Raw genomic sequence first — 25,185 nt, forward strand, 5'->3', positions numbered from 1 at the left:
ACATACACATTGTGGGAGTCCCAGAAAAAGAAAAAGGGACCGAGAATATTTTAAGAAATAATGGCTAAAAAATTCCCCAATTTGATGAAAGACATGAATATAAACATTCAAGAAGTTCAACGAACTCCAAGTAAGCTAAACTCAGAGAACCACACCAAAACATTTTTATCAAACTTTCAAAAGACAGAGAAATTCTTGAAAGCAGCAAGAGGGAAGCAAATTGTCACATACAAGGAAGCCACAATAAAACAATGAACAGATTTCACATCAGAAACTTTGGAGGCAGGACGCCTAGGTGGCTCAGAGTTTAAGCGTCTGCCTTTGGCTCAGGATGTGATCCTGGAATCCCAGGATCGAGTCCTACATCAGGCTCCCTGCATGGAGCCTGCTTCTCCCTCTGCCATGTCTCCTCTCTCTTTGTGTGTCTCTCATGGATAAATAAAATCAAGAAAGAAAAGAAAGAAAAGAAAGAAAGGAAAGAAAGGAAAGAAAGAAAGAAGCTAGCTTTGGAAGCCAGAAAACAATAAGCTAATATATTCAAAGTGCTAAGAAAAAAACTGTCAACTAGGAATCCTATATCCAGCAAAAGTGTCCTTCAAAAGTAAGGGAGAAATTAAAAGACATTCCCAGATAAACAAAAGAAACAAACACATAACGTTACAAAACCTTTCATACATATATGAAACCACTTGACATATGATGGATCAGATCAGTCAAGAATGGGTTGCTAGGTAATGGTATTAGGAAAACCAGCTTGATACCTGGAGAAAAAACATTTGAAATGAAGGTAGAAGCCAAATGAATTAAGACCTAAAAGTGAAGGGTAAAACTATAAAGCTAATATGGAAGAAAATGTAGGGAATATTTTTGTGATTTTGGGATAAGGAAGGACAAACAATAAAGTATAAAAAAGTACAAACAATAAAAAATTGATAAATCCTGAATTAAAATTAAGGCCTTTTGTTCAACAAAACACCTGAGAAAAGTCAACAAATGGGTGAGATTAAGAGAAGACACCTGCAGTGTCTAAGTATAGAATTGATACCTAGAGAGTAAAAAAGGAACTGATGCAAATTAATGCTAGAAAGACAACAATCCCAATTTTTAAAATTAGGACAAGGAAATTCACAGAAAAGAAAAAAAAATTTAATTGCTCATAAGTCTATACAGAGATACTTAGACTCATCAGTAATTAGAGAAATACAAATTAAAATAAAGAGATAAGAGGCATCTGGGTGGCTCAGTTGGTTAAACATCTGTCTTCTGCTCAGGTCATGGTCCCAGAGTCCTGGGATCAAGCCCTGCATCAGGCCTCTTGCTCAGCGGGGAGCCTGCTTCTTCCCCTCCCTCTGCCACTCCCCTTGCTTGTGCACTCTCTCTCTTTCTCTCTGTGTGTCAAATAAATAAACAAAATCTTTAAAAATAAATAAACAAACAGATACTATCCACAGTCATCAGACTAGCAAAACTTAAAAAGACAATAATACCAAACTTTGGCAACAATGTGGTAGAAATTGGAATCATAGTGGGAGGGGCAAAGGGACTAGGCATTTTGGAGGGAGAGTCTTTAGGATTACTTGATGAAGTGAACTAATTTTATTTATCCGCCTTCTGGCTTGATCCCATCCTAGACACAATCTCAGAGAAATTATTGTACAAGACTGCAAGTGGACCCAAATGAGTACATTTTTTCAGTACATTTTGATAGCAAGAAATTGGAGGTTATCTAAAGGGTCAGATAAGTAAAATGGAGACAATTTGGAATTCTATGCTGTAGTCAGAAACAGTAAAATGGATGTATACACAGCAATATGAAGAGATCTGGAAAAAGAGTACTGAGTTAATGTTGAGAAATAGGATAAGACCTGCAACATAATCTTACCGAGGGAAATGAAACTCACACACAATAGTGTTATATATTTTATAGAGATAGACATATATCCAAGGACAAATAGCAACACTTAACATATTTGCCTGTAGGGACTGAGAATGAGGTAGAATATAGGGGTGAAAATTAGGGCTTGAAGAATAAAATGTAAAAAAAACAAGAAAACCTTATAATGAATCAATCATGAAAATGATGAGTTATCAACTGAATAAGATTAACTCAATCAACTTTCTACATCTGAGGTCCATGAAAAGAAAAAAGTATAGCTGTGTAACTTGTGTAAAACCTCGTGTGCTGGAAGGATCTAAGAATATTGAGTATGCAATGTACATGAGAACATTCTATGAGTTTATAAAGCATCATTGAAATACAAGTTACTACTAGATATGAGTAGGGTTGTATTCCTCCGTGATAGAACTGAGAGGTTCAAAGAGGTTAAGTAGCTTGCCCAAGGACACCTATCTAACAAGAGGTAGAACTAAAGGAGGCATCCTTAATACTGTGCATCCCATTTATAATTCACTAACAAGGCATGGCAGCTCAGCCTTCAAAATACATCTCAAAAAAAAAAAACCAAACAAAAAAAATACATCTCAAACCTGACTGCTTCTGATCACACTACTATCACTTCCACTCTTTAAGTCACTATCACCTTCTCCCTGAACTATGCAACGGTATCCTAACTGGGCCTGCTGCTTCCACTGCTGTTGCGCCTCTGCAATCTGTTTTCTGCCAGTAGCCAGACCCATCCTCTAAAAAGTCTATCAGTTCTTCCTTCCTTGCTTTCAACTCTCCAAGGGCTTCCTTTGAAAACCATCACAATGGCAAATAAAGCCCTACACCATCTGGCCCCTGCTTATCCCGCTGACCAGCTTCTGCTACACCCCTTGGCTCTACCCTTTCTCACTGCCCTCCAGTCACACTGGCCTCTTTGTTCTTCTCCGTACATCCCAGTCGTGTCCCTGTCTTTGCATTCGCTGTTCCCTCTGGCTGGAATGCTCTTTTTCCCGATATTCACATGGCTAGCTTCCTCTCTTCCTTCAGACATCATCATTTAAATGTCACTTGTCCTTTCTGAAATTCTTTCTAAGCACACTGCCTCCTGGCATTCTCTATCCTCCCGTCTTCCTTTATTTTTCCCTCCTGGTACTTACTACCTGACACTTATTTACTTATTTGTTGATTTATTTGAATGTCTATCTCCTCCGCTAGTATACAAGCTCTCTGCCCCTGTTAGTCACCAGTGCACCTGCAGAGCGTAGGCAGTGTGCAGCACACAAAAGACACATGAAGTATTTCTTGAGACCGATAATTAAACTAACTCTGATCCAACAACCTAGATTATGCTCTTTCCATCACATCATCATGTTTCCTGGGAAAAAGATAAATGTATACACAGTTTGTCATTTCTCCCCTAACAGATGAAAAGGTCATGTCTTACATACTTTTTTAAGCCCTACCAGGCCTAAATGCTGGGTAAATATGAAAGGAGAGTGTGAAAAGCAACCATAAAATAAGAAAAAAACAAAAGGGAGTTGGTGGTAAAGAGAAACTCTAATGTGTATTCTTTGGCATCATTGATCATTTGGAGGTCAATTCTTCTTTTAATTCCTATGTGCCTATCTGCACAAGTTAGGAGTTTTGGAAGAAATAAAAATTAAACAAAGGGAAGTCCTGGCTTCAAGGATCTAACATATATATAATTATCAAAATACAAATTTTAATATGTATTTATTAAAGAAGTATAAAGAGCTATAGGATTTCAAGGTGAGGAAGACTACTTCTACCTGTGGAAACTAAAAGATTCTACAAAAGAGGGGGCAGGTAAAATGGTTTATACTAAATACTGATAGATGAGTAATGATTCAATGATAACCTATGAAACTCCTGAAAAAGTAAGAACTATACTTTATTCATCTTGGTGTTCCTCATGCCTCACAAAATATCTAGAACATAACGACATTAAATAAATCTTTAACAAACTTGGGAGGAACAAGGCATTCCAGGCAGAAGAAGAGCATTGGTAAGATACAGACATGAGAATGCAGGACATAGTGAGCAAAAATAAGACTGAGGTCTGACTAATAGAAAAGGTTCATAGAAAAGAAAAGAAGAAAAAAGAAAGAAAAGAAAGAAAAGAAAAGAGAAGAAAAGAAAAGAAAGAAAAGAAGGAAGGAAGGAAGAGAAAGAAAGAAAGAAAGAAAGAAAGAAAGAAAGAAAGAAAGAAAGAAAGAAAAAAAGAGAAGAAAGGAAAAGAAAAGAAAGAAAAGAAAAGAAAACAAAAGAAAAGAAAAGAAAAGAAAAGAAAAGAAAAGAAAAGAAAAGAAAAGATAAAAGGTTCATGAGGGGCAGTGGGTGGCTCAGTCAGTTAAGTGCCTGTGCTCAGCTTAGGTCATGAACCCAGGATCCTAGGATGGAGCCCCTGCTCAGGCTTCCAGCTCACTAAGAAGCCTGCTTCTTAGCAGACTAATTCTAGTGGTAATTTCCATTAGAAATTACCATATATTTTTTAAAGATTTTATTTATTTATTCATGAGAGAGACACACAAAGAGAGAGGCAGAGACAAAGGGAGAGGGAGAAGCAGGCTCCATGCAGGGAGCCTGATGTGGGACTGGATCCTGGGACTCCAGGGTCACGCCCTGGGCGGAAGACAGGCGCCAAACCACTGAGCCACCCAGGGATCCCCTAGAAATTACCATCTTTTAAGGCATAACCTTTCTAGGAATCCTCTTAATATCCAAATTCTCCTGAGAGGTAATAAAAAAGCTGTTGTTATTCATTTATACTTTAGTGTTAACTGGATAATCCATTGACCTTCTCCTGGCTAGAGTTAAGTACACAGGACCATTGGGGAAATAAGAATTTTGACTGCAGGCATGAGCATAACTTTTTTGACTCTGAGCCACCACCTTGGAAAGACAGTGCCTGGGATGGGGAAGAAAAAAAAAAAAAAGGTTAATATCTTTGCTTAAGAGCCAATTCTGGGGATCCCTGGGTGGCGCAGCGGTTTGGCGCCTGCCTTTGGCCCAGGGCGTGATCCTGGAGACCCGGGATCGAATCCCACATCAGGCTCCCGGTGCATGGAGCCTGCTTCTCCCTCTGCCTGTGTCTCTGCCTCTCTCTCTCTCTCTGTGACTATCATAAATAAATTAAAAAAAAAAAAAAAAAAAAGAGCCAATTCTGTGTTGTTGTTGTTGTTGTTTTTCCCCAAAAGCAGAACTTTAGTAAGGATAAATGAAAAATATTATAATCTCCCATAGTAGGAAGCATGCAATTGATGACCCAGAAGGTCAGGTATAAGGAGAGGGGTGTCTGGGTGGCTCAGTCCACTAAGCATCTGCCCTCAGCTCAGGTCATGATCCCAGGGTCCTGGAATCAAGTCTCCAGAGGAACCCACTTCGGCTTCGGCTTCGGCTTCTGCTTCTGCGTCTCACAAATAAATAAATGAAATCTTAAAAAAAAAAAAAAAAAGAGATTTTTTTTCTTTAAAAAGGAGAAATACGATACAGTTAACATTTTTGAAGGAAAAGAAGAAAAAAAAAAGTTTTGTGGAATTTAGACACTACATACTAAGTTCTTTGAGTTTTCCTCAAAAGAACTCACCAGTGGCAAGTGAAGATTTTCCCCTAAATCACATTCCAACACTTGGTGAACTGTGGCGGGCGATTAACAATCCAAGGGAAATGATGGTGCAAGAAGAAAAACACGAAATAAAATAAAAAAAATTTTTAAAGATTAAAAATGCTCCCAAGAATGTCACGTATCACAAAGGACCGCCGGGATGGGAGTGACAACCCCCCGGCGACCCCGGGAGTGGCTCGCAGAGCGCACGGACACAGGCGAGCCCCGCGCGGTCTCCGGCTTTCTCCAACCCCTGGGGTCCAGCGCGGCAGGGGCGGGCTCCTCCACCCGCGGCCTGGGCGAGGGGCGCGAGGGGCACCCCGGACGCGCGGCCTGGGGGTGCAGCCAGGGCCCCGGGTGGCAGGGGCACTCACCGCTTGTCGATGGCGTCGATGTTGGAGTGCAGGAGCCACAGCTCCTCCGTGTTGTCCTGCCGGGAGGACAGGATCAGGTGGTGGCCGGTCAGACACAAAGTGCCCTCGACGGCGGGGTAGAAAGGCCGGTGCAGGACCACGTTGTCCACCCGCGGGGTCTTGATCAGCTCCGCGAACTCCATGCTGCCCGCGGCCGGAGCCAAGGGCCGTCCGAGGCGGTCGCACGGCCGCAGGGCCCCGGAGGAGCACTACCCGCCCGTAGTGCGGGGCCAGGCCGGAGGGGCGGGGGCGGGGCGGGGCGGGGCGGGGCGGGGACGCCGGGCCCCGCCCCAGGCGACGTGGGCGCCGCGAGGCCTGCGGTCCCCGGCCCCCGGCCCCCGGCCCGCGGCCGCCGCGTCGCTCTCGCGCTCCCGGTGCCCCCGGTGCCCCCCGGGTCTCGGGCGGAGAGGACGCTCCGCCACAGGCCCTGCAGCCGCTGCCGCCGCCGGGGGCCTGGCCGCGCCTGGGCCGGCTGACGGGACGAGCGGAAGGCCGCCTTGGGGGCCACTTTCCCAGACCGACCTGCTCGGGACTCCTGGCGGAAGTAGCTTCTGGGAGCGGGAGCCTAGCGCAACTCCGGGCGGAAGCGCTGGAGCTCGAGACTCGGAAGACCGCGGAGTCAGAGACGGAAGTCAGTCCGCCCCCGGAAGAGGTGCTCCCGGAAACACAGACTCCCCGGTTTGTGTTCCTCCCCTGAGAACGCTCTTCGCCTTTGTGCCCGCCGCCGTCCCTCCCACCCCCTTCCCAAATACTCCGGGGAAGGTGTGACGACGGGAAGAGGTCCTCGGCTGCCTCCCTGCGCCCCCAAGGGCTCTTCATAGCGTGGGGCTGCTGTAAATTGTGATGATGTTCGTCGACTCGCCGTGCGATGGGATCAGGGATTGTGACCCGGGAGCATCCACCAGGTGGAAGGGAGAAGCCCGGGGCCCGGCGCCGCAGACTCCCAGGGAGCGCCGCACCGAGGTTCTGTGACCTTGAGCAAGGAAAGGGAAGGGAAAAGCGTGCAAACACCTATGAGAGGGACCTAGGTAGAAGTAACGTGCAACGCACAGAAGAGGAGAAGATCAATCCTCTCAAGGGGGAAGCTCAAGTGACTTGCCGAAAGTTGGCCTGTAGCCGACTGGGCTTCAATCTAGAGCTATGCAGTCAAGGTACTAGGGCATTGATACCACCCCACAGTCTCCCCGTTAGATACGGTGCCACTGAACTACTTCCAGATAGCTAAGTTATGCCAGAAATTTACTCAAATAAGTTCCCCTTGCTTAGTGCTCCTCCTCCTCCTCAAACTATTTGCATTATCAAATAGAGAACCAGAGGGGAAATGTGCATGGGCCGGAGTCCTGGTCTACTGGCAGCCCATTAACCTTTGAAATCTCCACCATCTAGTACCTAAGGACAGCTAATAGACTAAAGTCTTGCAGCAATCAAAGACAAAGTTAATTGCCTAAAATCTCACCAGATCACCCACCAACGGTGTCCCTGCTTCTGGCCTTGCCCTTCCTCAAAAAATGTTTCCTTATTAAAACAAAAACACTTTATAAGATTGTTACAGCTGAGAGTCCAGCTTTGCTCGTCTGCAAAAGAAAAAGGGAACCAACAAGAAAGGGAGAATGCGGGAATTGGTTTATAAAGCTATTTTTTTTAACTGGAATTTTTATTGTCCTTCTACTTTGTGGCTCATTATAACAACTCCCAATGGAGGATTTATTTCCAGAGTAGAGAATCAAGGAAAGTTTTATGGAGAAGGTGTCATTTGAAATAATGACCTTGAAGGATGAGTAAGAGTTACACCCTCAATGGGATGTAGCCAAGATGTCTTTTCTTAATTTAATGATGTCTACTAGGCATAGGGGAGAATTCCCCAAAAATTCCGTGACTTTTTCTTTTAGTTTAACCAAAAACAAAAACAAACAAAAAGCCTATGGAAAAAAACATTATCATTACATTTAAAAATGTTTAATATTCCATAAAGGCATAAACTCTTTGCCCACAAGAGAAAATTGTCAATATTATGCTGGATTGGAAACTATGAGAAAATTACATCTACTCTGGTTTGAAGCTTGAAGCAAAGAAAGCCCCTGAGATCTGCAGAAAACAAATATTCAATAGCAAAGAATAAAAGGGATGCAGAATATATGAATGTAGAGAGTACATAAACAGTAGATGGCAGTAGAGCTTGGCAGTAATAGGATAGGCTTCCATCCTATTACGGTAATTCTGTGAGGCTGTAGTCAAACAAGTTTATTGTCCAATCGGCCTGGATGCAAGGGTCTTAGACCATTCAGATAAACAAAAGAAGATGATGTAATTTCTTTTAAAATATTCATTCATTCATTCATTCATTTTAGAGAGCACAAACAGGAGGGAGGGGCAGAGAGAGAATCCTCAAGCAGACTCCCCACTGAGCTCAGAGCCCAACCTGAGGATAAAGGCTTGATCCCAGGATCCCCAAGATCATGACCTGAACGGAAATCAAGAGCCAGCCACCCAACCAACTGAGTCACCCAGGCACCTTGATGCATTTATAATGCACGTAAAACAACTCAACACCTTACAGGTGTTATTATTTTAATCATTATTTTATGAGGTAATAAATGACATTAATGTGTAATCATCTTATTCCATCAAATAGTCACCTAGTATGTATTAAATGCCTCCTTGGTCATCAGCACTGTGGGGAATAGAAGCAATAGATTTGACACAGCTCTTGACTTCAAAAGTAATAGCTACTTTGGGAATGCCAACACACCTTACACAACTAATGAACACAAAATAAGAGAGTAAGGGCTAAAGTTTGACATACAGATTTACTTTCCTGGCTCTGTGTTTCTCTACTAAGCCTGAAGTAGTTAGTAGAAATTGAGAGTTTGAAGGTAGTTTGAAGAAAGCAGGTCAATCAATAATTGCCAAAAGTAGCAGGAACATCTAAGAGGAAGAAGACACTGCCTGTATGTACCACTGGTGAGCAGTTGTTCTCTATGCACTTGACTGTGGCAGCTGAATCAAAGTTGATAACCTTGTGTTTTCCATACTTTCATCCCCCAAGCAGATCAGTCACCAAATTGTTGATCTTATCTTCTAATAGTTCTTGAAACCCCCACTCCTCTCTATCCCCAAGGCCATTGTCATAGTTCAGGCCACCACCATCTCTTACTGTACTTAAGGGGGAAGCCTCTCAGTTGGTCTCATTTCTTCCAGTGGGGTTTCCCCCAGACTCTTTCCATTTGGCAGCTAATGCCTTTTTTACTGTTCTTAATTTTGTTTTTCTTTTCTTGTAAGTACCTTTGTGATCTAGAACCTTAGGTAGCGATCAATATCACAGATCTCATCTCTCCTGCTCTCTTTCTGTGCCTGGCACAACAGTTCTCAACCTCTTTCTCAGCAGTTTGCACACCAGCTCTCCCTAAATAGCTCACAGTTTCCTTTTGAGATATTGCACCCAGTTAGAACCTTGCTACCAACTGGAAGTGCAGAACAGGGACCAGCATCATTAGCATTCCTTGGGAACTTTTTAAGAAATGTTTCACTCCAGAGCTACTGAATCAGAATCTGCACTTAAACAAGATTCCTGATGATTTTTATGTACATGAATGTTTGAGAAAACACTGTTTTAAAGAATCTGGGTGTTCTTTCTGCCTGGTATATATCCACCTCACTCCTAATACCTTGTCCCTTGACCTGCAAACTCCTATCATCCTTCAGATCTCTTCTCAGATGTCACTGCCTCTAAGAAACCTCTCTGATTCCACACACCCCGGGTGTCCTAGGATAGTGCTTCATGTTGGCTCCATACTCAACATGGAGTCTGCTTGTCCCTCTCCCTCTGTTCCTTCTCCCACTCTCTCTATCAAATAAATAAATAAAATCTTAAAAAAAAATAATAATAAATAGTTCATGTTTTTTTGAGTGTTCACTCTGTATTCCAAATATTGTGTTAAATGCTTTGCACATCTATTAATTCATGTAGTCCTTGCACAAGTCTCTGAGATTGGTTAGTATTCTCTTTTTGCCGATGAGAAAACTGAGCCATAGAGATCTTAATAAATTTTCCAAGATCTGATAGTAATAAGTGATGGAAGCAGTATTCAGACCCAAGCTGTTGGGTGCAGACTCTGAACTCTTCACCACCATGCTACATTGCCACCCATGAGATCTGAGCCCACCTTAGTTGCTCTCTGATTTTACCTCTTAATAAACTGTATTGAAATAGACTCTTTATGTGTCATAACATTCCACTAGACAATAACATCCTTGAGAGCAAGGACCATTTCTTGATTGTAGTATGCCCAGCATCCAGCTTAGTGTCTAAACACAGTAGCCACTCAGTTTGTTGAAAGACACCTCACATTTTACTGAACATATTTCACCCTGGCCTCTCCTCCCACCACCCCAATCTGACTGATTTTAGATATTATTGCAGTTGTTTATAGCAGCATTCTGATGAGAGTAGGAGGAAGGTGATGTTATGTTATTTCCACCTTGCAGCTGAGGAAATTAAAACAGATGAATAATTTGTCAGCAATGAAGATATGAAGATAATCACTTATGCTTGGCCACTATGTTACAATTCACAAAATATTTTCCGATACATTATCACATACGCCTCTCGTAATGACCTGGTGAAATAGGTAGGAGAGGTATTGTTCCCAGCTAAGAGGAAGAAGTGAGGCTCAACACATGGTGATGTCCTTTCAATGGCAAAACCAAGCAGAAAGGCAGAGACCCTAAGGCAACACTTTGAAGTGTTGTTTGGTGGGGTCCAAAATTCAAGCCCTTGCCATCACACTAATTCAAATTAGACTTAGTCTGCACTGCTTTTGCCTGTTCAGATTCTGACCTGTGGTGTTAGGAGAATACAGCCGCTGCTAAGTAAGCAAAAGAGGGCTAAAGTTTCATGACACAACCACAACAAAAGGAGTTCTGGTGACAATGATTTAATCAATGGATCTGTATTCAGATATATTCTAATAGCCACATTCCCTGTGTCTGGTTCCCTGAGCCACTTTAGTTTCTGAAAACAATCAGGACAGCAGCCTAGCACCTAGATAAAGGTGCTAGGGACTGTTGGCTATTGCGCATATAATAAATCAACCCAAGGGGCACCTGGGTGGCTCAGTCAGTTAAGTGTTTGCATTCAGCTCAGGTCATGATCTTGGGGTCCTGAGATTGAGCCCTGTGTCAGGTTCCCTGCTTGGTGAGGAGCCTGCTTCTCTCTCTCTCTCTCTCTCTCTCTCTCTCTCTCTCTCTCCCCCCCCTCTCAAATAAATAAATAAAATAAAATAAAAAATAAATCAGCCCAAGCATAATTGCTTAAAACAACATCCAACAGCTGGTAGCAAGAGCTGGAGTAGTAGGAGGGGGAGAGGCTGAAGCATCTGAGGACTGCTTAGGTATCCCTCTCTGCAATCTCGGGGTCTCTCCTATGGTTTCCATGGGAGTTAATTTGATATTCCTGCTAGTAGGGTGGGCTCAGGGCAGTCAGGTTGCATACAAAGCAGCTAGTAGTGTCAAGAGTGAATATTCCCAAGGGCAAAGCTGAGGCTACATCAACTTTTATGATCTACACTCAGATGTCACATAATGTTGCCTCTACTGCACTCTCTTGATTTTAAACAGTTGCAAAAACCCACTCAGTTGCAAGGGGAGAGTATATAGATCCTACCTCTCAATAGCAGCAATGTCAAAGAATGTGTGCCCCAGAGATGCATTTGATAGTGGGAGACATATACATATGAACTCAACCACCTCTGCACACACTGGTAGTTGGAAAGAGAAATAAAGGGAATATTCAGAAAGTCAACACACTCTTTTTGGCAAAGTGCTTCTCTGCTCATAGCCATAATGAAATGAACTACGAATATGCAATTACATATAATTGGATATAATTAAAATAAAGAGTCACATCTAAAATAAAAGCATAATTAAGAAGTAGGAAAATTTACTAGGTGGGAATGTCAACAATGCTAATTCAGTGATTACTGTTGGAGTTTATTTTATTGTCACTGAACCTAAGTCAGGATCAGCATCCAACAAGTTAGGGAAGCAACCTCAGTCTGCCCTCAGCTCTTTTATTCACAGCTTCCCAGCTTCCATTTTTTCCCTCCCCACACTATTTATTGGAAGCTTTACTTATAATTTGAAATGTGACATAATAGTTTTGTTTTCAATCCTTTAATTTGTTCAGTAGACTAAGACAACTGTTCCAATTTCTCCTCCTGTGTCTTCCCTTACTTTTCTTCCTTTGACTTTCCTCCACTGTCCTTTCCTTTCCCTTTCTATTCTGCTCTTCTCACTCCCCCTCCTTTTCTTTCAGAAATGACCACTTGAAGAGTACAGATCCACAAGTGTCACCCCACAGATGATGAATTACAAAAAGAAAAAACATATCTTTACAATGGAGGATCTGGTGATCATCACTATAACCAAGTGATCATCAGTGCCTCCTGATATAAGTCAATAACAAGTACACAACATCACCTGGGATATGCATTATCGAGACACTCTTACCTCAAATCTAAGCATGAGGAAACCATTAGACACATTCATAGAATGAGACATTCTACAAGGCAATTGGCTTGGACTCCACTACAAATTCAGTGCCATGGAAAACCAAAACAAAAGCAAAAGGGAAGAGGACCATTGCAGATTTGAAGAAGCAAAGGGTTAGAATAACCAAACACAAGGCAAGAAACTTGATTAAATCCCTGATCGAAAAAAAAAAAAACACACACAAAAGATTTTTGGGAGAAGTGTGAACGTGGTTTTTATACTGGATGATATTGAGTTAATGTTAATTTTTTCAATCAGATAATAATAATGTGGTTATGTAAGAGGAAACTGCTTTTTTTCTTGAAAGACGCATGCTGAAAGACTTAAAGATGTAGTGTCACAATGTCTGCAGCTTTCAAATGTTTCAGAAAAGTATATATTGATTATATATGTATGTGTGTATGTATATACACGCATAGAACACACACATACATAGAGAACACACAGCATGAAAATGTGGCAAATTATTGATAATTGGTTAACTTGGGTGAAGGGTTTAAGGATGTGGAGTTCACCAATCTTTCAAAATTTCTATATTTAGACATTTTTTCAAAATTAGGATTGAGGGGCGCATGGGTGGCTCAGTCCATCAAGAATCTGCCTTTGGATCAGGTCATGATCCCAGGGTCCTGGAATTGAGCCCTGCCTTAGGCTCCCTGCTCAGGAGGGAGTCTGCTTCTCCTTCCCCCTGCTCTTGTGTGCGCTCGCTCTCTCTCTCTATCTCTCTCTTTCTCTCTCTCAAATAAATAATTTAAAAAAAAAACTAGGATTGAAAGAATCAAAATTAAAAAGACCCGCTGCAACATGATGATTATCTGCAAATTCTGGCAGCTAAACACAATGGTAGACTGGAGCTGTGATTTAGCATCATACATAGTCTAGAGTTGGCCTGGATGGGCAATCCAATGTTAATACAGCCCTTACACAAAGAAGCATAACTGCAGATCCTTCTAAGGAAGTTTAGATTCTGAGAGATCATCAAAGACCACCGAAAGACTGGGCACCAGTGACCACTGCTGTGAACTGTATTGTTTTATCATAAAGGGTTACTGGTAGGAGTTCAAATAAGAGTCGCTAAATCATACATTCAAAATTTAATGTCCATGCAATGTAATCTTATCACCAGCCAGAATTTCTCTACACCTGAAATTTTGAAATTCTGTAATTCCCCCTTCTGACCACGATCCCTTTTCCTAACCTTAATGTACACTAATCCTGCCCTGCTGGGGTAGCCTCTGAGTCCCTACTAGCCTTTTTAAATTCACTTCCTCCCATGCTTAGGCCCCATGCACTGATCAATAGCTTCTATGACACTTTATCGTCCACTCCCTCACCTGCATGAAGACAAGGCCTGGGCCCTACTGATCTTTGTAACCCTAGAGTTGAGCACAGTGATGAGTATATAATAAATATTTGACAGATACATCTGAATGAAATGGAATCATCTAATCCAATCCTCTCATTTTACAGATGAGGAAACTGAAGCTCAGAGATGCAAAAAAAACTTCTCTAAAATCAAATGGCTGGTGAGTGGCAGACTGGGAGGTAAAACCCATTTCCTTGTAACTTTCTGGCGAGAGATCTTTCTATAGCCAATGCTTCCTTCCCCATCATTTATTAAGTCTAGTTAAGTTTTTATTTTTTTGAGATAGAATGGATAGGGGGCAGGGAAAGAATGAGATCATGACCTGAGCTGAAGGCAGATGCCTAATCGACTGAGCCACACAGGCACCCCTTCTGCTGCATTTTTAATCAAGCCCTCCCTAGTGAAAAGTCTCTGGTCCCTTGATTCACTTTCACTTTTCTCCATGGTTTCAGTGTGTGTGTGTGTGTGTGTGTGTGTGTGTGTGTGTGTGTCCCTCAGGATTTTATTTCTAAGGAGCAATGAAAATCTATTTTTCATGACTTTCAGTTTGAGAACATCCCCTATCCTAAGACTTAAGAGGACATTCTGTCATCATCAGTGTCAAAGACTTAAAAAAGCCAGACACAAGTTAAAATGGTCAGGACAGATTGTAATCAGTAATACACTATTGCAGTCGGGAAGAGTCCAGAGTGAATGGAGCTCAAGTTCAGTTTGTTCAGAGGTGACTGGGCATTTCAAAGGAAGAATGGGGGAATAAGGAGGAGAAATAGCTGGGGGCTTGCACAGAGTCAGGGAAATAAAAAATTACCAATGTTTGGTCAGTATAAATGCTATTAGGGCAGCTTTGTCTGTTAGGTGGCAGTTATCAAATTTAGGACTCTCTCCTCCCACAGACTGGGAGATAGGGCCCTATCCTTCCCAAAGATTGCATTTCAAAGGAATGGCTTTCAGGTCCTTGAGAAAAATCACTCCTGAGTTGTAGGAGATACATATACATCCAAAGGGACAGAGCAAGGATTTACAATTATAAGCCCCTTCTAGCAAATGCTCTACAGAGCCTGCTGGGTGCCTAACATCAGGTGTTGGGTAGAACAAACAGTACATTCTTTTGGTAGCTTTGAGCTTTTGTGTTTTTTCAGGCAGGCACTTAAAAGTGGCTAGGGGCATCCTGGGGATGTTGACTTGAGTCTTTAGAATTCAAGTTAGTGAGTATTCAAGACCTTTAATGTGTGGGTGAGGGGAGGAAGGGGGTTGGATGAAATCATCTGTGCAATTTTTATAGGCCAAGGTTGAGGCCTGGTCAAGAAAGCTCAGAGGACCTGACTAGAGTCTGACCAAGGAGAGAATTTTTGTGATCACCATCAAGGAAACAAATATATTTTTAAGATTTTGTTTATTTATTTGAGAGAAAGAGAGCACAAGCTCGTGGAGGAACAGAGGCAGAGGGAGAAGCAGAGTCCCCCCTGAGCAGGGAGCCCAATGTGGTGCTCAATCCCAGGACCCTGGGATCATGACCTGAGCTGAAGGCAGGTGCTTAACTGACTGAGCCACCCAGGCACCCTGGAAACATATCTTTTTTAATTGGCCTCATCCTTTGTGTCATCAAATTTTAAATCTGAGAATTGAATGTGGTACATATTTATGTCACACTTGACACTCCTTTACTCACTTGCTTCTTTCTTTTCTTTGTGATATTGCTGGTCATATTAGTTTCTCACTGGACCATGTGCCTTTTGGAATGAAAAGTCTAAATCCTATTTCTTTTGGTGCTTCCTCCCCTCTCAGAACTCCTCACAGTACTAGGCACATAAAAGACAGTTAACAAATGTTAACGAAATAAAAGAACAATCAAGAAAAGGTAACCATGTCTGTCATCAGTCCTAAAAGTCCAGATGGTAAAGTTGGGGAAGCCGGGGCACCTGAGTGGCTCAGTGGGTTGAGGTCTGTCTTTGGCTCAGGTCATGATCCAGGGTCCTAGGATCAAGCCCTGCATTCTGTTCCCTGCTCAACAGGGAGTCTGCTTCTCTCTCTCTCTCTCTCTCTCTCTCTCACTCTCCCTCCCTCCCTCTCTCTCTCTCTCTCTTTCTCTTTCTCTCTCCCTCTTCCCCTTCCTACTGCTCACTCTGTCTTTCTCTCAAATAAATGAATAAAATCTTTTTAAAAAGTTGAGGAAGCAATATGAGGGGAGTTCTGATGCACTACTAATTGCAAAGGATTTTTTTTAGGCCAATAATTTATTTGTGCACCCTCCCACCGCCAGAGATAGTTATATGCCTTTGGGGTCTAAAAAAACCTAGAGAGTTCATTTCTAGAGAGAAGAAAGAAAGAAAGAAAGAAGAAAGAAAAGAAAGAAAGAAAGAAAGAAAGAAAGAAAGAAAGAAAGAAAGAAAGAAAGAAAGGAAGAAAGAAAGAGAAAAAGAAAAACACTATTATTACCCAACCCTGTTATTGGTAGGAAAATTGATTCTGTTTGGATTAAGACAACTATTCTCCCACTTAATGTCACAGGGAATCCTGATATCCTTTACTTGACATCCAACTACCAAGGAGGCCTCAGCAGATCATGTTAACACATGCTACTAGTCATATAGGCATGGGATGGTCAGTTTCATTCTTGTCATACCTGCAAAATCAGGATAGCAATTCCCACATAACCAAATTATGTTAAGCATCAGGTGATATCTATGACATAAAACTGTAAACTGTAAGGTGCCATAAAAATATAAGATGAGTATGATGTTCAGGTTTCTATTATAGCTGAATGTGTTGTTGGAACGATGGTACTTTCAACCCAAGTGGCATCTTCTCATTGCTTTAGTTATGAAGGAAAAGGGGACATTAAGGTACCAAAGAGAAGGTAGCATATTTTTGCCATGAAGAAAATGATGGTGGAGGATCTAATGAAGCCAAACTCTGAAGGATCTATACTGTAATCACTATTTTTTTCTTTTGATGGGGGAGGGAAGAAGCATGAATAGGACCAAAGGCAGGCATGAGCTGCATTGTGTCCTCCCCAAATTCATATGTTGCAGTTCTAACCCCAGGGCCTCAGAATGTGACTATTTGGAGATTCTTTCTTTTAAGACAGAAATATACCCCAAAGATACAGATGTAGTGAAACGATGGGACACCTGCACCCCAATGTTCATAGCAGCAATGTCCACAACAGCCAAACTGTGGAAGAAGCCACAGTGTCCTTGGACAGATGAATGGATAAAGAAGATGTGGTTTATATATACAATGAACAGTACTCAGCCATCAGAAAAGATGAATATCTACCATTTCCTTCAATGTGGATGGAATTGGATAGTATTATGCTAAGTGAAATAAGTCAATTGGAGAAAGACAATTAGCATATGGTTTCACTCATATGTGGAATATAAGAAATAGTGAAAGGGACCATAAAGGAAAGGAGGGAAACTTAGTGGGGAAAAATTAGAGAGGGACACAAACCATGAGAAACTCCTAATTTTGGGAAACAAAGGGTAGCAGAGGGGAAATGGGGTAACTGGGTGATGGGAATTAAGGAGGGCACTTGATGGGATGAGCACTGATATATTATATGTTGGCAAATTGAATTTATATAAAATATTAAAAAATAAAGCCAAAAAAAAGACAGAATTAAAGTTACATGAGGTCATTGGGTGGGCTCTAGTCTCATGTAACTAATGTGTTTATAAGAAAAGGGTATTAGGATGCAGACACACTCTGAGGGAAGACCATGTGAGGACACAGGCAGAAGATGGCCATCTACAAGCCAAGGAGAGGCCTCGGGAGGAGAAATCAACCCTGTTGACACCTTGATCTTGGATTTCTAGCCTCCAGAATGATGAGAAAATAAACTTCATTGCTTAAACCACTCAGTCAGGTATTTTGTCATGGCAGCCCTAAGCAAACTGACACAGATCATCTTTTTATTTAAAAACAGAAACCACATAACACCAAAGATTAAGAAATAATCGACAACGCCAGATGACTCTGGCATCCCTCACGCCTCCATCATGGTTCTCCATGTGACCCTGACTCTCCTCTCTGTCTTGTGTTTGAGCCATAGCTCATCAGTTTGTCCTTACAGCTTCCCACCCTGGCAGTAACCTTATCCTGGACACAAACTTCCATGTCTGTCCACCAGGGGAGAAGCAAATCTATGAAGGAACCTCAGGAATACTGTGGACTTAGCAGAGGTTCGACCTCTAGGTCCCTGCTACTTTACCAGAGGATATACCCCAGGGATAGAGTTGCCAGTGGCAAAGAAATGCTACTGTGTGGGTCAGGTTGTACCCTGTGGCCATCCAGAATTCTTCCCCAGGCAGTTAATTCAAAAAGAACTCATCAACTGTGTGACCTCAGGCAATTTACTTAACCTCTCTGAGCTTCAGTTTTCCTACCTATACAATGAAAATAACCAACTTGGCAGCTGTCAAGAAGATTAAATGAAATTATATAATTACTTGAAGTACATAAAATACCTAGTACAGGCTGTGTTCTTAGCACACAGCCTGCTACATCTCAAGTATTAATAAAGTTGAAAACAGGGCATTGTTTGCAGTTCTGCTGGGCACCTTCTCTTTAACTCCTAGGACGTTCTTGTACATTTACTATGTTTGTGATTATGAGAAATGTAATTCCATCTGTTCTTAGGAGGATCACCAACGCTTTTCCTGTGACCATTTTTGTATATTCCAGGAAAGGGCATTTTGACAGTCTGCCTCATACCCAGGAGTCCTGTACAGGTCCTGTAGAAAGACAGGTCTGGAATATAGGAAGATGCCCCCACAGGAGACAGATTTCTACAGCTTGCTCTTAAACTGCCTTTGCCTGCGAGCCCCCTCCTATTTGTCTTCCTCCTCTTGGTGTTTACTTGGCAGTGACTGCAGATCATTTTTGGCCATAGGCAAAATGGGGTGAGGTACAAATCATTTATATCACAATTTCAAGGGGCACCTGGGTGGCTCGGTGGTTGAGCGTCTGCCTACAGCTCAGGGCATGATCCCAGGTCCTGGAATTGAGTCCCATATCGGGCTTCCTGCAGGGAGCCTGCTTTTCCCTCTGCCTGTGTCTCTGCCTCTCTATTTGTGTCTTTCATGAATAAATAAAATCTTAAAAAAAAAAAAAAAAAAGAATTTCAAGGGGTTGGCGCATCATAGAGGAAAGTACAGATTCCCAGGCTCTTCCCCAAACCTACAGAATCAGAACCTCTGGAAACTTAAGCTTGCTCCACAAGCTCCCCAGGTGATCTGAAGCTACAAGTGCTGTCACCTTGATACAGTGAGTGTTCAACTAGGAGCAGCTAGCGTGAGGACACTGGGTGGCTCAGTGGATGCGCATCTGCCTTGGGCTCAGGGCTGATCCCAGGATTCCGGGATTGAGTCCTGCATGGGGCTCCCCACAGGGAGCCTGCTTCTCTCTCTGCCTCTCTCTCTGTCTCTCATGAATAAATAAATAAAATCGTTAAAAAAAAAAAAGATCAGCTGGCATGTGTGTATACCAGGGAAGGTGAGGAAGCAATAATAGTTATTGAACATTTCCTACATTTCCTTTCCAGGCCCTTTAATGCTGTATATATTTTTGATGGATGCTGTAACATATTGCCACAAACTTAGCGGTCTAAAACACACATTTACTCTCTTACAATTCTGAAAGTCAGAAGTCTGAAATCATTTTCATTAAGCTAAAATCAAGGTATTTGTGGGCAGAGTCACACTCTCCCAAAGGCTCTAGGGGAGAATTATTTCTGTGCCTTTTTTAGTCTTCTAGAGCTGCATTCTCTGGCTCGTGGCTCCTGCCTCCATCTGCAAAGCATCTTGCTTCGGTAGCCACATTGCCTTCTTCTTCTGTAGTCAACTCTCCCTCTGCCTCCCTCTTATATGGATACTTATGACTGAATTTAGAGCCTTCCCACATAATTCAGGAGAATCTCCCCATCTTAAGATCTTTGACTTGATTACAGGTGGTTTGCAAATTTGTCCCCATATATGGAGGGCTAGGAGAGACAAAGGGAAGAGGCAAGCCCCTCCAGATTGGTAGGTGACAGGTAAAATAAGCAAGGGAGCTTCATACTGGGCTTGTCTCAGGTATCGGCCAGATGGATATATCTCCATTCTTGCCTACCAGAATCTTAGAAAAAGTTTATACAGAGACCTTAATTGGGTTTGATTATGTATACTATCCAGATGGTCTCAAAAACACATTGTTCTCTCCAGGCTGTATGCTTGAAAATGGCTCTCACTGTGGAAATGAGGGCAGGATGTATATTCCAAGCATAGGGGGGAAGGTGAGGAGGCTCCAATTGTCTGAGTCCGGCTGATGGGGTCACACATCCTCTCGAGGACTTCCTCCAATAATCACATCTGCAAAATCTTTGTGTTTTTTTTGTGTGTGTGTTTTGGAGGGAGGAGTTGTTTGTTTTTTGCCATAAAAGGTAACATTCACAGGTTCCAGGGATTAGAAGCTGGATATTTTGGGGGCTATCAATTACAAACATTATTTTTTAATCCTCAAAACAATATATTTTTAAAGATTTTATTTATTTATTCATGACACACACACACACACACACACACACACACACACAGAGGCAGAGACATAGGCAGAGGGAGAAACAGGCTCTCCTCAAGGAGCCTGATCTGGGACTCGATCCTAGACCCTGGGATCATGCCCTGAGCCAAAGGCAGACGCTCAACCGCTGAGCCACCCAGATGTCCCAAACCTCAAAACAATATTATGAAGTAGTATTAATTCCAGTTTTCCAGATGAAGGAACTGAGACTCAAAAGAGGTTAAAATGACTTGCCGCAAACCACACTGCTGCTGGAGGAATGAGGATTTGTGTACAAGACCATCTGGCTTTAAGACTTGTGATCCCTGCTCTGCATCAGATTGAACTATAAGGCCCTAAAGGAATCCTACCAGTCACAGCCTGTCAGTCTTTCAGATGTCTGAGATGGCCATTAAAATGTCCCAACATGATGCCATTCTCCGTTTCTTTTCCAGATACAGATGAGAAGTCCAGCTTCTGAATTCGCATGGGCTATTGGATGACAGGCTATAGGCAGAAGTAAGTCAGATCCTTGCCAAACTCTTGGAATACCTTCGGAGGACATAGATGATTGCCAAACATCACTCTAGGCTTATTCTTGAGATAAGAGTACTGACTTACATTTAGAGGCCTCATTGTAGTTCTGCACAATTTAAGTAAAAAGATTTTGTAGGAAAAACATCTAGGCTAGATCTCAAAGACCTTAAAAATGCATCCCCAGGAGGTGTTAATTAACCTTTCTGTGGTCCTCATTTCACAAATACACTTGCATCAAGTCATCACATTGTACATCTTAAACTTACATACGTTATCTATCATTAATGACTCAGTAAAGCTGGGTGGGGAAGCCATCTTCTTATAGATAACATCTCTGAAGTTGCTCTGATTCTGGGGTGATCAGCCAAGCCCAGATACGAGACACGGAGGGAGAGCAAAGACTTGTTGTCATAGTGACTATAAAAACTATCAGGTGTATGTAATTCTTGGAATGTCTATAAGTTACAACCTTGGAAACACAATGACAAATGCTCTCTCAAAACCAGCCAAGTGGAGATAAGTAAACAGGGGAAACTTCTGAGTAGAGAAGCAGAAAATAAGAAAAGGCTTCACTGCAGGAAAAGGTAAAAGTAGAATATTAGAACTTCTATCACAGAGATATAACTTAATTATAATATTTAGATTGTAATAAAATAGAGTGTCCTCAAATAGGAGAGAAAGCAAACTTTTCTATTCCAAACAAAGGGTAGGAAGGAATCCAAAGTTGGATATTTTATCATTTTAACAGAAAATAGTCTTTATTTTAGTATTCTCTTGTTTCTAAAAAGGCTGTGCATTGTAATTTAAATCTCTCTAGAACAAAACCGCCTTTACATTCCAGTCAATGGCTTATTTATTTAGTACATATTTGATTATCAAAGAATTAGAATGGTTCTTCAAAGTTAATTGCAATGGGATTTATTCTGGATTCTAAGTTTCCATATTGAGATGGGGTTGAATATTTAATACTTACTCTTTTATCAGCAGCCTCAGATTACTTTGATATGGACCCAAACTCAGTCCAAAATTTTGTATCTATCCACCATCCTAATTGTCCATTTTTATTTAGGTCCCAGCTTCCTGGAGGAGTCAGATGTAAAACAATGAAGAGCAAATAGTTTTTCTCAACAGGACAGCTTATCAGGAAAAAGCTAGTGTATGAGAACAGAGGAAATGCAGTGAGCAAAGCAATATAAAAAAAAATAACCATTGTTTCAACTTTTTGTATCAAAAAGAATGAGGACTAGGGTGAGTAGCAGACAGTAACCAAGGGTATGAAGGCAATCTATTACCTGATACTGGCTTTTGTATATCATTTTGTCCCTAAAGGTGAGCTCATCAAAGTTCCTAATACATACTCATTTGGCATAAATTTTCTATTGTTCTTTTCCTTTAATGCTGTTTGAGTCTACAAAAGTGCAATCTAGCACTACCTTGAACAGATCACAAAATAAATTCTGACATAAAATTCTAAGTGTAAAAAAAAACAAGACTGGGTGGCTCAGTGGTTGAGCACCTGCCTTTGGCTCAGGGCATGATCTGAGGTCCTGGGATGGAGTCCCACATCGGGCTCCCTCCATGGAACCTGTTTATCCCTCTGCCTTTGTCTCTGCCTCTCTCTCCCTGTGTCTCTCATGAATAAATGAGTAAAATCTTAAAAATAAAAAATCTTAAAAATAAATAATTTGGTTGAGGAGAAAGGGAGGCAAAGTCTAATGACCACACAGGTGAAAAGTCTACCTGGAGACCTTTGTTTATAAACCTGGGACCCTGAAAGTCACACCTAATTGGGTAATCCAGGAGGAAAACATCATTTTTCTCTTGAGATATTAAGGGAATCTGTCTCTCTTGACCTTTCCGCTGAGTGAAAAGGAGACAAATATGTTTAAGAATTTGCATTTTACCCTCATACAGGTTTAGGATCAGAATGTATACCGTCTGAGAATCCTGGAAGCACCAAACTGATAATTTACTTTAAAGACATCCTGGATTGCTAATATATCAGGTGCCTGCAAAAGCAAATGTAAATATTGACTTGAGGATTACACCTTACATCCAAGTCAAAGAACTATTACACACAGGTTCCATGGAACACAATGTCACAATGATCAATTATAAGACACATGAGAGGGCAGCCTGGGTGGCTCAGCGGTTTGGTGCCGCCTTTGGCCCAGGGCCTGATCCTGGAGACCCAGGATCTAGTCCCATGTCGGGTTTCCTGCATGGAGCCTGCTTCTCCCTCTTCCTGTGTCTCTGCTTCTCTCTCTCTCTGTGTTTCTCATTAATAAATAAATAAAATCTTAAAAAAAAAAAGACACATGAGAAAACAAGTCACTTGAGCAGGAGTCAAGAGAAAGAAGAAGCCATAGAAACCTTCACAAAAGACTGAAGATGTTAGAAAATAAGGCAAAATAAATATTGTAATTTGTTTATTGAAATAAAAGGGGTGGTAGAAGTATGACCTTAGAGTGAATAAGAAAGTGTTCTGCCAGCTTAACAAGCAGTAATTGAGACCTGCTGTGATCCATACCTAACTGATAGCACCCAAACAAAACTACAGAGCATCTGCTCAACACTCTACAAAGATGGGCTAAGATATGGCCATAAAGTCTTTACTAATGTTTAGACAAGATAACACTTTACAAGCAATTACTTCAGCAAACAACCTAATGTAACAATCTAATGTAAAACCTAGCTCTGCATTAAAAATCTTTCCTTCAAGATCCTCGGGGAATCCGTTATTTGACTGTGTATTAGACATACCATAAAATGTTAACAAGGCTCAGTTCTTTTGTTCCTTTGTTTTTAATATTTTTGGAGGCCCAACAGAGATCACCCACTACTCAGAACTTACCCCTCAACTTCTCAGCAGGGGACATTTTGGCAGTATGCCAAAAGACCTGTGTACCTCTTGACCTTCTCACCTTGGGGAGCCATCACTGACCAGAGAATCCAAGTTGTTGCAGTAATTGACAAGCACTGAGGTGTTACCTGCCAAAACTCCTAAAAGTTTCCATGAGATTGTTGAAGCTGAGTGGTGAGTACATGAAGAATTCATCATTAGATGTCTTTACTTTTGTATTCATTTGAAATTTTCCATAATGACTTTAAAAATAGAATCTGCTGTAGAACACTGTCAACAACAGCAAAATGTACATTCTTCTCAATTGCACGTGGGATATTCTCCAAAATAGACTATATGTTAGACCACTAAAAATTAATAAATTTAAAAAATGACTGAAATAAGTACAAGTATGTTCTCTGACCACAATGGAACTAAATTAGAAATAAATAGCAGAAGGTAATTTGGAAAACTCACAAATATATGGAAACTAAACAACACAATCCTAAATAACCAATAGATCAAAGTATAAATAAAAATGGAAATTAAAGAACTATTTCAAGATGAATGAAAATGAAGATACAACATACCAAAATTTACACAGCTAAGGCAGGGCCTAGAGGAAAATTTATAGCTGTAAATGTCTACATGAAAAAAGAAAAGATTTCAAATCAATAATCAATAATTTAACCTTCCATCCTAAGACACTAGAGAAAGAGAAACTAAAAGCAAACAGAATGAAGGAAATCATAGATATTAGAGCAGAAATTAGTGAAATAGAGAGTACAAAAACAATAGAGAAAATCGATGAAACCAAAAGTTGGTTATTTTAAAAGATGAAAAAAATCCATAAAAATTAACCAAAAATAATGGTAGACTCAAATTATTAGAATCAGACTGAAAGAGGGGACATTACTACCAAGCTTACATAAATAAAAAGGATTATAAAGGAATTATATGAACAATTGTATGCCAATATATAGATAACTTATATGAAATGGACAAGTTCCTAGAAAGACACAGCTGAAAACAACTCAAAGCAAAATAGAAAATTTAAATAGGCCTATATCAAATAAAGACATTAAGTTGGTAATAAAAATACTACCTACAAAAAGATCTCAGGCCCAAATGATCAATTCTACCAAACATTTAAGGAATACTTGATACCAATTCTTTACAAACTTTCAAAAAATAGAGAAGATATTTCTCAACTCATTCTAGTATTACCTGAGGCCATTCTAGAGGCCAGTATTACCTGATACCCAAACGAAACAAAGACATTGCAAGAAAACTATAGACCAATATCTCTTATGAATATGGATGCAAAAATCCTCAACACAGTGCTAGCAAACCAAATCTAGCAGTATATAAAAAGGATTACACACCACAACCAAGTAGGTATTATCCCAGGAATACAGGTTAGTTTAATGC

The 25,185-nt window shown here is 41.1% G+C and overlaps 1 protein-coding gene and 1 long non-coding RNA gene across 3 annotated transcripts in view; both read right to left on the reverse strand.

Annotated features, from left to right (window-relative positions):
* The window catches only part of MTMR9 (myotubularin related protein 9), a 53,027-nt gene extending 46,853 nt beyond the window's left edge, over positions 1-6,174 (reverse strand). Inside the window, exons 1-2 of one of the 2 annotated variants that reach the window (XM_072796060.1) lie at positions 5,885-6,174; positions 5,493-5,542 (exon numbers count right to left, since the gene is read on the reverse strand). Coding sequence is in view for 1 of the 2 variants with exons in the window: in XM_072796059.1 (XP_072652160.1) it covers positions 5,885-6,066 (182 nt within the window). In the remaining variant the exon portion in view is untranslated. The remainder of the gene's footprint in view (positions 1-5,492; positions 5,543-5,884) is intronic. The other variant, XM_072796059.1, reaches the window with a different exon arrangement.
* Positions 6,175-10,289: 4,115 nt separating this feature from the next.
* Positions 10,290-22,966, reverse strand: LOC140616468 (uncharacterized). Its single transcript, XR_012016941.1, has 4 exons — positions 22,817-22,966; positions 21,886-22,063; positions 20,747-20,927; positions 10,290-10,408 (listed from the first exon to the last, which is right to left on the reverse strand). It is a non-coding gene; the product is annotated as an uncharacterized lncRNA (long non-coding RNA).
* Positions 22,967-25,185: the final 2,219 nt, after the last annotated feature.

Source organism: Canis lupus, chromosome 24 (assembly GCF_048164855.1).
Source record: "Canis lupus baileyi chromosome 24, mCanLup2.hap1, whole genome shotgun sequence".
Taxonomy (NCBI): domain Eukaryota; kingdom Metazoa; phylum Chordata; class Mammalia; order Carnivora; family Canidae; genus Canis; species Canis lupus.